This window comes from Schistocerca piceifrons, chromosome 8 (assembly GCF_021461385.2).
Source record: "Schistocerca piceifrons isolate TAMUIC-IGC-003096 chromosome 8, iqSchPice1.1, whole genome shotgun sequence".
Classification (NCBI taxonomy): domain Eukaryota; kingdom Metazoa; phylum Arthropoda; class Insecta; order Orthoptera; family Acrididae; genus Schistocerca; species Schistocerca piceifrons.
Window position 1 is genome coordinate 373,516,916 of NC_060145.1, and position 18,010 is coordinate 373,534,925.

The 18,010-nt window shown below is 41.5% G+C and overlaps 1 protein-coding gene across 1 annotated transcript in view; it reads left to right on the forward strand.

Moving 5' to 3' along the window:
• Nucleotides 1-18,010, forward strand: part of LOC124711908 (WASH complex subunit 2) — a 216,181-nt gene that overhangs the window by 78,654 nt on the left and 119,517 nt on the right. Inside the window, exons 7-9 of the mRNA XM_047242161.1 lie at nucleotides 115-235; nucleotides 9,021-9,215; nucleotides 13,794-13,929. Coding sequence (XP_047098117.1) covers nucleotides 115-235; nucleotides 9,021-9,215; nucleotides 13,794-13,929 — 452 coding nt within the window. The remainder of the gene's footprint in view (nucleotides 1-114; nucleotides 236-9,020; nucleotides 9,216-13,793; nucleotides 13,930-18,010) is intronic.

An 18,010-nucleotide genomic window follows, 5' to 3' on the forward strand; every position in this document is an offset into this window, starting at 1 on the left:
GTAGATATAATGGTTGGCTGAATTTCGGTTTTGGCCTTGCATTATTACACTATCTCTGACTTGAAACATGGACATAAATGAGGACACTTAGTAATACTTGATATCTTGTTGCAGGGTAGACTACCAAACAACTTTGCTGCAGAACTTGCAGCTAGATTGGGTGTCGTTCCAGAGACTGAGCAGCAGACAGCACCACAAAAGGCAACTTTGACCCAAGCACAGCAGAAAGATGTTGGTTAGCATTCATTACTTTTTTAGTTTTTAATATAGTTATATAAGTAGATACTGACAACTGTTTAAGAAAACAGAATTTGGTTCATCCATAAAAGGTTTTGAAATTGTGTCAGAGTTTAATGTAATACACGTGTGATTCAAATTGGTTCACTCTAGAAAGGGCCTAATCTCACTACCTGCATCTGTAATCTTCATAAAGTTGTGCACCCAACCCGATTATTCAAAAGGGTCGACATAATAGAGACCTTAAAAAGCCCAGGCTGAGCACAGCTTTGGTGAACCTAGAATTCCTGAGCTGAGGTCTAATTTATTGCAGCAGTCCTCTAATACTGTGAACCCTAAGTACTCTTCAGCAATGACTATGAATGTGGTAGTGTAATGCTTTGATTCCTGGAGAAATTGGATGACGATTTAGCTGTCTGAATTGCAAGGATGGTACAAAATTCTGTACAAACTCATCAACATTAAAGTATACCTCTGATGCGGTGAGTGGTTGTTAAAAGTGAAGTCATTAGGGTGTAGTCTCTGGGGCTGCTGTTGCATCTTAATGATGTTCATCCTTCTCTATGTCTGTCCAGTGTGGGTTTATATGCTGTGTTTGACCTTTTTGTCAACAAGACATTACTCCAAAATCTCCCTTCATTTCAAAGCAAACTATAGATCACAACAAAGAAATAGAAAAAAATTTTGCACTTGTACCAAAATATGTTCTTAATAATGAAAAGAGAAGCAAAATGTGAAAAGTTGACACCACTGTATATTCAAAAGGCCTCATAGGCAATGACAAGCAAAGTGTTGCCACAAAAAAGGCTTTGAAGTGAAACTTCAGTGAAAGTCTTTTCAGTGTTGAATAAGGTTGTAATCTTCGACGGGTACAACAAACATAATTTCAGTAAAAGTGGTGATGTGACCTGTTGCAATTTCTTCTGTGTGATAGCTTTGGTTTATCACGATACAAAGGTGTGATAAAATACCTCACATCTTTTGGGATACATTATGGAGACTGCAAATCCCCAGGAAGAGACTGAAATACGGTATATTTTTCCAGTTTATGGGTCAGGAGAATACCAATACCGTATTTACTCGAATCTAAGCCGCACCTGAAAAATGAGACTCGAAATCAAGGAAAAAAAAATTCCCGAATCTAAGCCGCACCTGAAATTTGAGACTCGAAATTCAAGGGGAGGGAAAAGTTTTAGGCCGCAGCTCCAAATCGAAACAAAGTTGGTCCATTGTAATATAAGACACAATTTAGGTCGAATGAATGACGATACAGCTACAGTATTTTGGTTCGAGTCGTAAGCTTAGCAGTTAAACTTTACCAGGTAGCCATTGCTATGCGCCAGTGTTTATACGGGTACCCTTCCTTTTGCACGTGCTTTGTCTGGTTTAAATCGTTAGCTTATTTTGCTTTGATCTGATAAGTGTCGTTTTCTTTGTTATAGGTGTTTACGTCACTCTAAGCTGAAAATTCATTACTGAACTGTGTCATGCTTGTTTGTCGCATTCTGATAGTGCGTGTTTACGGCCTGTTGCCGCTCGCGGCATGGCTTGCTTTTGTGCACGCAACCGCCGCTTACAAAAAAAAGAGGAATTGTCTCATTAGTGAAACAATGGCAAGAGACTGCTATTTTTTGTTACTTACACCACTGCTTTCTTTGATAATGATAAGCAAGAACCAAATAATAGACTGCGTATGATAAATGATGTTCTGAACGAGAGTGTAGCAAAAATTTTTCTCCGTTTGAAAATCTTTGCTGGCGTCTCTTTAGTACATTACATTCTGCACAGAAATTAGAGTCATCTTAGATTTAAAAATCTAGTCAGTTGCTGTGCTTCATTTCTGACTGTATCACTATTAGGCATAAGAATAATACAAATATAAACATGACACTATACGTATACTCTTCCGCGTTTACTGTTGTATCACTCTAAAGTGCGCGTCATATATCTTGGCGGCCGAGTTTAGGTTCGTTCTGCGCATCTGACGTCACAAAACACAGTCAGCCAATGGACAGAGAACGACGTTGCCAGATCTCGACAGCAGTGCAGAGCACGGACGAGTGTCTTCAGTTTTAGAAACGTTCAGTCATAAATAAAGTAATAGAACAAAAGCAATGTCTTGATAGCAGACTTTCTTTTACAGAAAGTTTGGAAAAAGCATTCTTTATACCAATTGCTTCATATTCTATTAATTAATTAAACCAAACAAGCAATAAGACTCTAATTCAGGTGATAGCAAGGAAAGGTGTTTGTTTCAATCTCACGAACTGCTTTTTCGCAATAAAGAACAGCGGTAATTGTTTATTTCCTATTGTACTTCGACGAAGCATGAGTAATTCATAGTCATACCAACAGTGTTCATAAGTAGTTGCGTGAGGTGTTAGAGTCCTTATGGAGTTTCGCTGTTCAGTGAGCTGAGGTAGCGGAACGGTTAAGGTGTTGGGCTGCCAAGTGAAAGGTTATGAGTTCAAACCTTGTGCAGTGCTTAATATTTTCTTTATTTAAAAACAATGTTGGAGTGCCTTACTTCACGAATTTTATTCGTTTGAATCAAATTTCTAGTGCTTTGCCTCTTCATTAACTTTTTCGCTGCTGTAGACACGTGCTCCCCGCATTCCGCGCTGTGCACGATTTTGTCATCACTGCACTTCTCGCCTGTGCAGACACATAGTGTTCCCACTGCTTTGACACTCTTATCATTCGATTTCACAAAAACTATTTGGCCAAAAAATTTGATTTTTACACGTCTTCTTGCCTGATACCTTCCCCCCATAAATGACTTAATTTTGTTTTGATGTGCAGCATTAAATGTAGTAAACCATTGCACGAAATTTTGAAGAGTTTGCAGAGGTAAAAGTCCATAGCGTATACTTTCCGTATGGTCGATTTTAGTTGCCACAATGTTGAGAATGAAATGTGGACAAGATACCTAAATTTCATATAATATTTACTGTATAACAAAATCTCATTTACTTTAGGTACCACATAGGTGTCGTATGTAATATTGAGGAATATTCCGTCTTTCGCGACTGTAATAAAAGTTTTATATACACACGGCGCGTTTGGCTTTATTTTAAAGCACTTCCATCGGTGAAAGGTATGGCACATACACAATGGTATTCATGTTCTATTTCTTGTTTTTGTTCCACAGTCGCAGTTTTACCAATGGTATTGAAATATATCCCTCTTCTGCAACTGTAATAAGCGACTTATTTAGACCAGACGCATTTCTCTCTTTTGAAGCATCATAAGACACTGTATTTTGTGTCCTCCATTGCCAAGTCACCTTTCGTAGTTTTGTGCTGCGGTAGCACAATATTCAACGTTTGTGTTGGCTCATCAGTGTTTTAGCAAATAAATGCTGTTTGTGTGTGCCACACACAAAATTATATTTGACATAGCTCTGAGCACTTCACTGACACACGGTATATTCAAGTCCTAATGTTATTGTAAGTCCACAGTTTTGTTTAATGTATTTTGTCTACTTCCTTTTGATTGATTGAAGTGCTTTAAAATAAAGCCAAACGTGACCAGTGTAAGTAAAACTTTTGTTACAGTCACGAAAGGTGGAATATTTCTCAATATTACATACGACACTTATGTGGTACTTAAATTAAATGAAATATATAGGTATCTTGTCCACATTTCATTCTCAACATTGTGGCAACTAAAATCAACCATACGGAAAGTATACTCTATGGACTTTTACCTCTGCAAACTCTTCAAAATTTCGTGCAAAGGTTTACTATATTTAATGCTGCATAATAACTGTGTTGAACGTCGAAACAAAATTAAGTCATTTATGGGGGGAAGGTGTCAGTCAAGAAGATAGGTAAAAATCTAATTTTTGAGCCAAATAGTTTTTGTGGAATCGAATGATAAAGAGTGTCAAAGCAGTCGGAACACAATGTGTCTGCACAGGCGAGCAGTGCAGTGACAAAATCGCCCACAGCGCGGAATGCAGGGAGCACGTCTTTGTAGCAGCGAAAGGGTTAATGCGGTCGTGGTGGCTTTACTTCATGAACTGCGCGCTCCCCCCTACAAGTAAGCTTGCGAACTATGCTATACTATGGCGCTGCTTCTATTGGCGCGTGCGTCGTGTGCAACTGGCAACGCAGCAATCTCCAGCGTCTGGGCGGGCATGCGCGAGCCGCCAAGATAAAAGAATTGAACTATAGTTTCGTAGTTTATTAGGCAGACAGGATTTAAATTAGATAACAGCAAACGCGAAAGAATACATGGCAAAATGTTTATATTCGTATTATTCGTATGGTGAAGAGAATACTGCATGTGATTCACAATTCATCAAGTTCCTATTAGCAACCATCTCTTCTCACAGGTAGGAAAAAATTCAGAACGTGAAGTTGGCCATATTGACAAACATCCCAAACAGTCTTGCCAGTCGAATTTTCGTAGTACATTGAAATGCTGCTACATTCGAAGATGAACAATACGGAATTTGTATTTACTTCGTTGGATAATGTATGAAAATGCAGTGGTCGAAACTCGAGGCGGAGAAGAAAAGCTCGTCTTCCACCTTTCTTTTTTTTTTTCTTTACTGACGCAGAGGTTTTGGCACCAGTATTTATCTTTGTGCCTACAAAGCATACCTGTGTAGCGCTACGTATATTCGATGGCAGAAGTTAGTTGTGGCGGCGCATTTCAACATTTTTCAGAACTTCCGCTTGCTTTGCACTCGATTCTAAGCCGCAGGCGGTTTTTTGGATTACAAAAACCGGGAAAAAAGTGCGGCTTAGATTCGAGTAAATACGGTATGTCTTTTGAAACCACAGTAGGATCTTACTTGTCCAGCTCACTGTTAAAGGTATTGAATTTAGAACCTGTAATATCTTAAGAGTGCTTTGGCTATATGTAACTTCACACTTATTGGACTTAGACTAAGAACTGGTTTTCAGTAAAGAATCTTTTAATAATTTCCAACCCAAATTTTACACTTACCACATTGTTGGTATAGATAATTTTAGAATATTGAAAGCACACACATCACATGAAAAGCCATTCTTCCATTGCTTTATCTGTGAATGAAAGTGAAGAAATCTTAATGTGTAATACAGTGGAGTACTGCTGAATGATACGTCATTGCATTTCTTTTTTGCCTCCTTTTCCTGTTTTGTTGTGGAGTTGGCGTATTATCCGGGTTTTGGCAATTTTAGTAACAGTTTGTGACCAGTGCCCTTCCTGATGCCCTCCTTCCACCCCCCCCCCCACCCCAGCCCCCGCACCCCACCCCCCCCCAGATGGAATCTGCATACCGCATCTGTGTTTAGAGAATACCTCATGTTTAAGTGTGAGAACATTTTCTAAATATTTCTGTAGTGTTTATGGGGTGGGACGTGAGTTACCATCTCATCAGCCCTCATTGTTAATCCCTAAGGCAGATTCAATTTTTGTCGAGCTCACTTCCCTGAATCCTGGAAGTAGCACATTAACATGCTCATATTTTTGGGTAGGCCATACGTCATTGCATTCGACACGTCAACAGGGCATTAAGTACTTATGAAAAGTATTCTATGCAACCTACTTTACAGTGATTTGCTGAGTACATGTGTAGATGCTATTACTGTTCAGCATTTTATTTTGGTGAAACTACAAACCATTTGCCTGAATAGATGAAAAAGCACTAATGTTTGTAGCTATTTCACTGAATGGTGTAACTGCTTTAAACTGTTCCTCAACTTCTCCTACTTTCCCACAACTCTTTTGTCTCCATCCTCTTGAGGTTACTGAATCTAAAATAGTATATATCTCACAGACTTTTAGAAGTACAAACATTTTGTACACTTGGAGCAGAGGTGCTCAATATATATTTCTGCAATCTATAGTTATGCCATTTAGACATTTAGGATCATTCATTTGTTCATCTATCCACTGTGACCTGTAGATTTGATCAAAAAGGGGAAACTTCAGCAGAGTGTAAAGAATCAGGGTATACATTACAAAAGACAAGAAAACCGTAGGAACTTGAGCTGCGCATGGTACCAATAATAAACCATTACTGTAATGCTTAATGCTATTCATACTTATGTCAACTAAATGCCATGAAGGAAATTAGAAAGAGAGCTGCTATTTTGGGAAAACGATTTGTGGCTCTTTAGGTGCACTAAGTAACTGCTGTTTACCTCCTACTGATAGCTTGATAATAACTTGATTATATTAGTATTTCTCAAAGGAAATAGTTACCTAAATCAGTAATACATTCCTACTTATGATGCAGCTTTACAACGAACACAGGTACTTTCTGTGAAGCTAACAGAGCTTTTAAATTTCTGAATCTAGATATTAGGGATATTTGTAGAAAGAGAGCCTGCCTGCTTAGCTGAGTGGTAATGTGATTGCCTACCATGCAGTGGGTCTGAGTTTGATTCTCGACCGTGTTGGAGATTTTCTCCACTCATGGACTGGGTGTTGTGTTGTCCTCCTCATTCTCTCGTCATAATTACCTACAGGCGAGTCACCAATTTGGTGTCACCTGAAATAAGACTTGCAACCCTGTGGCTGAACTCCACTGGTTGGGGCCTCCTGGCCAACAATGCCACATGATAATTTTTTTGTAGAAAAAGAGAGAAAGCAGATATGTTTTTAATTTTCTTTTGAATTGATAGGGATTCCAAAATTAAAGCTTTATCTTATATAGAATCTTGCTGAATACATTTCCAGCAGAGTATGCAATTCTATTCTTTACTGTAGACAAGGAGGCAAAACCTACCATCAGATGCCAACTCCTGTTGCCAGTTGGCAGTTGATGGTTGGAGTGTTGATACATTATCTGCATATCCAGTTACAAAATTGTTAAGTCTTTCGTGGCCACTTGTTGACGAACTGCCTATTGGCTTCTGTCTCGGGTTCTTCGGCCGACGTTCATCTAAGAACCTGAGACAGAAGCCAATATCCAGTTATGCTGACAACTGATGTGATATATATAGGGATCATATCAACCCGTACCACATCAACAACAGCCTGGAGATAGTGCAATGAAGCATTGAAACTGGTTGCAACAAAATCAAATCAAATCATAAGGATGGCTGTAGGTGTTTTATTTTGTCTCAACAGACTTTTATTGTCTGGGGCTCTTATAATCCTGCTGGATGTATCAGTGGATCACTCAGTATAGTTATGCACGTGTCTGGTGAGGTTGCCAGGTGCGGCAGAATATATTTGCCAGCTCCAGGTCACATGGCAAAGTACACATGACAGATTTAAGGGCTGCTGCTGCCTCACCAGCCAACGTTTACAGCAGGCCATCTGATTTATCTATTGAGGACAACCCTGTGCTACATGGTTTTCTCCTCAACTGTGATTTGGACTTTGTTGTTACCTAGTGACGAAACATGGCTCTTTGATGGATTTATCTGTCAGCCTAATGCAGGACTGTCTTTATGTACCATTCAACCAATCATGTTTTCAGTGAACGAACTGAATGCATATAGGTGCACTGAGAGCATGGTTTGTATCCCAGTTTTCCAGTAGAACCTGTGGACAGTGTTCTCTAGCTCTAGTGTGTGCATTCTTCAAGAAACATTCAGAATACTGTATTGCCCACAAGGTATCCATCTCCAGATGTCTTTCGTTTTGTGTATTTCCAGAAGAGTCTGGGACTATTACTTTCTGTGATTTAATTGTAAGTAAGTTGTGCTTAATAAAATTGGTGTTGTTGAAGAGGTAGACTCATAACAGCAACAAATACTGTCAAGCAGTGAATATATTTGGGAGTGATAGTTAGAATGAGCCACTATTTATTACTTGAATAGACCCTGAATTCGCAGCATGATGCTGAGTGCACCCTGTTCCAGTCCTCTCACCAAGGAATACTCCCTGGAAGTACTGGGAAATGAATCTGCATCATAGTCAGTCATGCAGAACACTTTGCTACGGAGATGAGTCAGCAAATATTAGTCTTTTGATAGTCCTTTAAAGGCATTGGAACACCATTTATGTAGGTTAAGAACAAGAGTGAGCCCAATACTCATGCTTGTAGGATCCACATGCTATAGTCTCCTATCTAACATATGACTACAGTCTGTCTGTGAGACCCTCTGCTTTCTGTTATGAAGGTAATACTCCACTCATGCAAAAGGGAGGAAATTAGTGCCATAAGAATGTCATACCATGATGTACCAACTCACTGATTTGCTCATACTGCTTCTCTGTGAGAAACTTAACTGTATTTTTAAAAATGAGAATGGTTTATCTTGTTCCTGACCAAATAGTTTAAAATTCTAAGACATGTGAAGTTAATATCAATTCACACCTCTTTTTAGCTAGTGGTTATTCCCTCTCATCATGGGTCTGAGTGACCAGCCCTTCCTTTTTGACATTTCCCAACATATGCGTCTCTCCTCCTCGAGGAAGGGACTGGTAGTTCTACAAGCTAGGATTCCGTTATCACTTTTATTTTTATATGTGTCTTTCAAGAGTACTAAACATTTTGCCTCCTGTAGTTAAATGATGACCAGCAATTTTGTCTCTTAATTTATTATGAGTAAATAATAAAGAGTTTTCTTCTCATTGTGGCCAATCATAGCTCACTCATGTTGACTCGTAAGGAGTGCTGCACTATCCTTGAAGTCAAGATAGACGGAGAACCCTTCAGAAGTTTCATTTCCTTCATTTTTGTCAAAAAATTGGGAAAACTTTTAGATTAATAGAATCCTTCACACAGTGCTGTTTATTGGTTATTCAGTTTTTCTTTTGCTGTTGTGTGACACTACTAATTCAGCTAAAATTGTGATCTGTACTAAAATAATATTAGTTTTACTTTCCAGGTAATATGTTCCTTCCCCCACTTGAAGATAATGACGATGATGGTAATGAAAATGATGTGCTGTTTGGCAAGAATGCGAAATATTCCGCTGGGAGTGGCCTTTTTGATGATTTAGGTGACTGGAACCAAAAGAGCACTGAACCTGAATCATTATGGGACGAACCTGAAAGTAAGAAAAATCAAAAAACAAATGCAGGCAAGTACCTTACCAGTCTGTAAATTATCTAGTATCTTTTGTGACCTAATGAAAATAAGAAAAACCCAGAGCTGTTTTATTAATTTAGACTGTGGAAGTACAACATAGAGCTTTGTTTAGTGGATAATAACACTGATAGTCCAGTTTTTGATTGATGGAAAAAATGGATTTACTTTGCAGTGCAGAGCTGAAATGAAGTGACTTTTGAATTTTAAAGGAAGATAAAAATACAGTGAAAGGAAGGAATAACTTCTACAGATGATGCAGCATGTTTTTCTCTTCCCTTAGTCATTGGTTCTTAGCCCAGCCTGCTGAAACTTGCTTACATTACTGAAGATTGTTTAATTTACACTCGGTGAATCATGCCAGTACCCTGTGCAGTATTTCAATATCACGGTATATTAATAATTTTTACTTATGGACCGTCTGACAGCAACTGAATAAAACACAATTTTAGTGCCATACACGTTTCGCCTTTATTTTCTGCAAGGCATCATCAGTGGCAGGTTGTGTGGACAATTTCCTACATATTACGCTCCTGTTGCATTTTTGGTGTTGTTCTTCTTCTTATGAACGCCAATTTGCGGTTTTTTTCCTCATTCCACAACACTATGCACTGAACGCTTGTTTTAAAGCAATGTTTTTCAATACCGTAATATTACACGCAACTGAGGAAGACAGGACTATAAAAGTTGAAGATTTCAATATCAGTTTGTATGGACTCTTTGGTTTGGCTGTGTGCCATGTTTTTAATGGTTTAAAAAAATTTTCCACTGAAAATTAAAAACACTCTTCAACTCAGATACGAAATACAAGCATAATATTCATTATTAAATCTGTTTTTCCCATGTATGCTATTAATATCATAGCTCTCTTGTAAATTGTCTGTTCTGGTGAAGACTGGGTAGTTATGTCTCATATGTACTTCCAATCCTGCAAATTGATGTGGAAGTGGAGGGAAAGCAATTAAAATTGTGAGGAAGATTTTACATCACAGAATACGTGTAGTATGGCTGCTGTATGGGGTCATAATTTTAAGTTTTATCACATCTGCTAACAAACTGTGACGGTCGGCTGAAAAGTAATGCCTCTGAATTTATGTGAAAACTCTTAAAGCTTTTTAAATAAATCATATGTTATTAATATTTTACATCTTTATTCTTAATGTCTACATATTTACAGCTCTCTGCCGATAGAGGGCTTCGAATTGTAGCGTCTGATGTGGAGCTGTGTAATATAACTACTTTGGTGTGTGAGAAACAGTGTGCTGTAATGGAGTTTTGAATTCGAAGAGTTTGTCCGTGCATGGAGCACCCTCTCCTCCAGCATGACAATACCAGGCCACACACGAGCATTGCGACATCTGCAACAATTGCCTTGGGTTCTCTGTCATCTGTCGTCCTCCATACAGTCCCAATTTGGCCCCATCCAGTTTTCATCTGTTTTCAAAACTTAAGGAAACCTTCGAGGACTTCACTTTGATAGTGATGAAGCAGTGCAAGCAGAATTGAAGTTGTGGCTCTGTCAACAAAGTCAAACATTCGAAAGTGATCGTATCAACAACCCGGTCTCTCGGGAATAATGTGTTTATCGCCAGGGTGACTATGTTGAGAAATAAATGAGTAGACACAAAGAATAAAACATGTAGAGTGTTAATAACTTTTCAAATAAAATAAAGATTTAAGAGGATATGAAATTTAATGTGGATAACCCTCCGCCCTACCCACCATTTCCGCCTAATGCCCATGGATGGTTTTGTACCATCACTACATGACAATGGGACAGAATTTCTATGTAATCAGCTCATGAGTTGTGTGCATGATCGGTGTCTGGACATGACAAATGTCAGCTTTATACTAAGGTAAAGGTGTTCCAACAATGAGTAATTATGCCCATTCATAACTGAGTTTATGGGCATTCTGTACCATAAATGACCTTGATTCTTGAGTTTCTCTCGGCGTATTTGATAATCAAAATATCCACGGGTGTATTGCCGGTCTACAGTGTCCAACGGGCACAATATTTCGGCGATCATACGTGTCGCCATCATCAGGTGAACTGACGGACTGAGCTCCTGTGAACTTGCCGGCACGGAGATCCGTACGCTATGGATGCTCAGAGGGAACTGGATTCGGTCGCGGTGGCAGCCGATTTAAATACCCTCCGCCCGTGGCGCGTTCCCTCCACTGTTCGCGCCCCGCGCCATGGTCACGCGGTGGAACAGATTGCAACGGCGTCTGAGATGACGTTGGAGTGTTGGCTCTGTCCGCCATGGTCGCCACAACTATACGTTTGCTCAATTTACTCTTGATTAACCCAATCGCTGGTTCCCAAGCCTTGCTAAGATTACAGCCACAGTTACGGTTTATGAGGTCGTCATTGGTGCGAATTTCGGTGGCCTCTCTAACAACGCTGTCCCAGTATCTCGACGTCTGTACCAGAATCCTCGTGCGTTCATACTCCATAGCGTGATTTTCCTACATACAATGTTCAGCGACCGCCGACTTGCTTGGATACATCAGTCGAGTGTACCTCTGGTGTTCACGGCATTGATCCTCGACGGTACGCATCGTCTGACCAATATACGACTTGCCACATTGACACGGAATCTGGTAAATGCTGGCCTTCCTCAAACTGAGGTCATCTTTGGCGCTCCCCACCAGTGCACGAGTTTTATTTGGAGGACAAAACACAGTTCCGACCCAGTGTTTCTTCAAAATGCGGGCGATTTTCCCCGAGAGTGTGCCTGTGTATGGAATAAACGCAGTGCCTACCTCCTCCCTCGTGATTTCATCCATCTCCACAGGTTGTGCTGTAGTGGTTGGGAGGAGCTCACATTGAATCTGCCACTCTGAGTACCCATTTTTTCGAAATACAGTTCTCAGATGTTCCAGTTCCTGGGGTAGACTCTCTGCGTTGCGCGCCCTATGTACTAGAGTTTTAAGTACCCCATTCCTCTGTGAAGGGTGGTGGCTGCTGTCTGCGTGCAAATACAAATCAGTGTGCGTTGTCTTCCGATACTTCCCATGACCTAGGGTGCTGTCAGCCCTTCTCTTGATCAAGATGTCAAGGAAAGGTAATTTACCCTCCGTTTCAGTCTCCATAGTGAATTTGGTGTTGGGGTGTATGGAGTTTAGATGTGTAAGGAAGTCAAGGAGTTTATCCATACCATGTGGCCAGATGACGAACGTGTTGTCCACGTAACGGAAAAAGCAAGTAGGTTTCTATTCGGATGACGACAGGGCTTCCTCCACGAAGTTCTCCATGTACAAATTTGCTACCACCGGTGCGAGTGGGCTACCCATGGCGACTCCCTCCGTTTGTTCATAGTATTCTCCATTAAAAAGAAAATACGTGGAAGTCAAGACATGCCTAAAAAATTCAGTGGTCTTCTAGTTGAACTTCTGACTAATCAATTCTAGTGACTCTCGTAGGAGTACCCTCGTAAACAAGGAAACGACATCAAAACTCACCATGATATCTGACTCATCCAACCTGAAGCTATCAAGGCGTTTAACAAAATCCACGGAATTACGGATGTGATGAGGGCATTTGCCCACATAAGGACTTAATATTCCCGTCAGGTATTTGGCCAACAAATGTGTAGGTGCCCTGATGTTGCTGACAATGGAGAGTCACTAGAATTGTACTCAGAGTGGCAGATTCAGTGTGAGCTCCTCCCAACCACTACAGCACAACCTGTGGAGATGGATGAAATCACGAGGGAGGAGGTAGGCACTGCGTTTATTCCATATACAGGCACACTCTCGGGGAAAATCGCCCGCATTTTGAAGAAACACCGGGTCGGAACTGTGTTTTGTCCTCCGAATAAAACTCGTGCACTGGTGGGGAGCGCCAAAGATGACCTCGGTTTGAGGAAGGCCGGCGTGTGATTCTGTGTCAATGTGGCAAGTCGTATATTGGTCAGACGATGCGTACTGTCGTGGATCGTTGCCGTGACCACCAGAGGTACACTCGACTGATGTATTCGAGCAAGTCAGCGGTTGCTGAACATTGTTTGTCGGAAAATCATGCTATGGAGTATGAACGCATGAGGATTCTGGTACAGACGTCAAGATACTGGGACAGCGTTGTTAGAGAGGCCACCGAAATTCGCACCAATGACGATCTCATAAACCGTAACTGTGGCTATAATCTTAGCAAGGCTTGGGAACCAGCGATTGGGTTAATCAAGAGTAAATTGAGCAAACGTATAGTTGTGACGACTATGGCGGACAGAGCCATCACTCCGACGTCATCTCAGATGCCGTCGCAATCTGTTCCACCGCGTGACCGTGGTGCGGGGCGCGGACAGCGGAGGGAACGCGCCACGGGCGGAGGGTATTTAAATCGGCCGCCGCCGCCGCAACCGAACCCGTTCCCTCTGAGCAGCCATAGCGTACAGATCTCCGAGCCGGCACGTTCATAGGAGCTCAGTCCGTCAGTTCACCTGATGATGGCGACATGTATGATCGCTGAAAAATTGTGCCTGTTGGACACTGTAGATCGGCAGTACACCCGTGGATATTTTGATAAATGACTTTCTTCATTAATTCATTATTTTTTGTGTATCTACAGAATCGGATTTTAAACCAACTGCTAAAGGAGAGGAAGCTACTTTTGCACAAAGTAAAGCAGATGATTTATTTGGTAATGATTTAGAAAAAGACCTTTTCTCAACCACAGCATCACCCACAGTGAATAAGCCATCAGTGTAAGTACATAACTTTTTCTTGTATTAAATCATTAACAATTTTATGTTGACTGGAAACTTTGTGTTTGTCAGTCAATCATGAGCCATATCTTCCTTGCACATTGCTGTCATTGTTTATTTCAATTTCATTGGTTGATAACTGTGCTGTAATCAGAGTTAATTTTTCACTCTGCAGCAGAATGTACGCTGATTTGGAGTTTCCTGGCAGATTAAAAGTGTGTGCCATACAGGGATTCAAACATAGGAGCTATTTCATATTCTGACTTTTGAGTCGTGATCTGGAATACTATATTAATCTTCCAGGAAGTTTTCATTTATGTTGTAAGATGACTTGTTTCGTGAGAAGTGTTCTCATACGACCTTTGTAAACTCAAATTGGAGTTCCTGGAGGGGGAGGGAAGATAATATTCCTTTTTTGAAACACTATTGAGAAAATTTAGAGAACTGGCATTAATTTAGAGAACTGGCATTTGCAGCAGACCACAGATTGATTATACTGACACCTACATATATTTCTCATAAGGACAACAAAGACAAGATGGGAGAAACTGGAGCTCATACAAAGGCATATAGACAGTCTTTTCCTGTCACTCCATTTTCTAGTGGAACACAAAGGAATTGACTACTAAGGCATGAAGTACCCTCCGCCATGCTCAGTATGGTGGCTTGTGGAGTATTTATGTAGGCGTAGATGTAGACCCTCTAGTTCTTGCAGTGCCACAAGAGCATGATTAACAGCAGTGAATTTATGTATTATAAACATTTTTCACACCAGTTACACTTACGTGAATGTGAAGTTTCTTGTTTATTCCTTTTCCAAACATTATATCAGTATTATTTATAAACTCAACCACAATATAAATACCTGGAGGAAATAAAATACCCTCACCTGGTCCTTCTCAACTCAACATTCCACTATATTAGATGTCAGTCTCCGCCTCTCAGATGTCTCCATAAATACCGTGTGATCAAAAAGTCAGTATAAATTTGAAAACTGAATAAATCACGGAATAATGTAGATAGAGAGGTACAAATTGACACACATGCTTGGAATGACATGGGGTTTTATTAGAAACAAAAAAATACTAAAGTTCAAAAAATGTCCGACAGATGGCGCTTCATCTGATCAGAATAGCAATAATTAGCATAACAAAGTAAGACAAAGCAAAGATGATGTTGTTTACAGGAAATGCTCAATATGTCCACCATCATTCCTAACAGTAGCTGTAGTCGAGGAATAATGTGAACAGCACTGTAAAGCATGTCCAGAGTTATGGTGAGGCATTGGTGTCGGATGTTGTCTTTCAGCATCCTTAGAGATGTCGGTCGATCACGATACACTTGCGACTTCAGGTAATGCCAAAGCCAATAATGGCACGGACTGAGGTCTGGGGACCTGGGAGGCCAAGCATGACAAAAGTGGCGGCTGAGCACACGATCATCACCAAACGACGCGCGCAAGAGATCTGTCATGCGTCTAGCAATATGGGGTGGAGCGCCATCCTGCATAAACATCGTACGTTCCAGCAGGTGTTTATCAGCCAGGCTGAGTATGATGCGATTCTGTAACATATCGGTGTACCTCTCACCCGTCACAGTAGCAGTTACAAAACCAGAATCACGCATTTTCTCGAAGAAAAAAAAGGCCCAATAATGGTAGATGTGGTAAATCCAACCCATACCATGACTTTCTTGTCATGCAATGGAGTTTCCATGACAGTTCTAAGATTTTCGGTAGCCCAAATTCTGCAGTTGTGGACGTTGACAGACCCTCGGAGCATGAAATGAGCTTCGTCGGTCCACAACATGTTACTCAACCAATCGTCATCTTCCGCCGTCTTTTGAAACGCCCACACCGCAAATGCCCTCCGCTTTAGTAAATCGCCAGGTAACAGTTCATGATACCAATGGATTTTGTACGGATAGCATCGGAGGGTACGCTTATGTGCCAACCAAACAGTAGTGTATGGAATGCCGGTGCGACGTGCGACTGCATGAGCGCTGACTTCCCCGTGCATAGACGAACCCGCTACAGTCTCCATTTCTTCCTGAACTGTCTCAGCAGCATTACGCCTTGTGCTCGATCGGCCACTACGGGGTCTATCGTCTAAACAACCCGTGGCTTCGAACTTCGAAATCATTCTCGCCACAGCTGCATTTGTCAGCAGACCTTTACCCATTTGAATCCTCTTCCTATGTCGATAGAATTGTAACGCTGAACTAGCACATCCCCCATTTGTTAATACAGCTTCACTAAAAGTGCCTTTTCAGGTGATGTCAACATGCTGCGACTGCTGGTGCATCTGATTCTCTCTCTCATTACAGTTCCTTTTATACACGATTATCGTGCGCAGTCAATGACATTTTGCTGTCCAGCGCAATCTGTTGGACATTTTTTGAACTTTGTTCTATTAAAACTCCATGTCATTCCAAGCATGTGTGTCAATTTTTACCTCTGTATCTACATTGTTCCGTGGTTTATTAAGTTTTCAAATTTATACTGACTTTTTGATCACCCGATACATCTACATTGAGTATGCCAGCCAATAACAGTACTTCCACTTTGACAACTGTCACCCATTCCACGTCAAAAAAAGTCTTTCTTTACAGCCTCTCCAACCCTGGATGCTGTATGTGCAGTGTAAAATAGGAGCTGTTGCAATAGATCAATAATCTTCCTAAAGCCTTTATTAACAGACAGTATCCTATCAAGCTCATCCATAAACGGATCTCCTGTGCCGTCTTTTCCTCTGACACCAGTAAACTTGTTAATTAGCGACCAAGCAGGACTCCTTTGATCACCCAGTATCATCCTGGCCTTGAAAAGCTCACCCACATCTGTTGCCAGGGCTTTGACTACTTCTTATTGTGCATTGAGATGAGGAATATCCTACCATAATCCTTGTGGTTGACACAGGTGTAATAACAGTCCCATGCATTCGTCCACCCATCCTACCACAGTCCATTCGCAGGCATTTCCTATCTTATAAAAGACAGGGCCATGTATGAAAGCAGGCATGTTATTATATCAGCTATGATGCGATTACTGTGCAACATCCTATGTGGGCGTGACAAGTAACTAACTGCCTACTCGCATGAGTGGTAACTGCCAAACTTGATGATGCAGTTGATGAAAATGCTGAACACCACAATAGAAATTACTTCAACAGCTGCTACCCTACAAGAGCCATTTGGATGTTTCCTTCCAGCGCTAGTTTTACTGAACTGTGCAGACAGAGATTCTCTCTCCAGCGTATCCTGTACTCTCGCAATGCCTCTTCCACGAATGTCTCCTAACCCCTTCTCTCTTTCTCTCCCCTCTGCTCTCCTCCTCTCATCTACCCTCTCCCACCTCATCTACCCTCTCCTACCCTCATCTACTCTCTGCTCCCTCATCTACCCTCTCCTCCCCTCATCTACTCTCTGCTCCCCTCATCTACCCTCTCCTCCCCTCATCTACCCTCTCCTCCCCACACCTACCCTCTCCTCCCCACACCTACCCTCTCCTCCCCACACCTACCCTCTCCTCCCCACACCTACCCTCTCCTCCCCACACCTACCCTCTCCTCCCCACACCTACCCTCTCCTCCCCACACCTACCCTCTCCTCCCCACACCTACCCTCTCCTCCCCACACCTACCCTCTCCTCCCTACACCTACCCTCTCCTCCCCACACCTACCCTCTCCTCTCCACACCTACCCTCTCCTCCCCTCATCTACCCCCTACTCCCCTCATCTACCCTACCTTCCCCTCAACTCATGACTCCTCCCTCCCTCTCACGTCTTCTCCCATCCCATCCCCTCACGTCTGCTCCCGTCCCCTCCCCTCATGTCTGCTCCCATCCCCTCCCCTCGCGTCTGCCCCTGCCCCCTCCCTCACGCCCGCGCCTGCGCCTGTCCCTCTGGAATGGGGACAGGTTAGTGCATTATGACCAAATCTTGAGGTGCTGCTGTTAATGGCACAAACCTTTCCATTCTGGAAAGCTATAAGATCCTCTCAGAAACCTCCTAGATTTATTAAGTGTCTATTTCAACAGCAACTTTTTGTGGAAATTTCAGATGCATGTGTAAGAAATTGGAA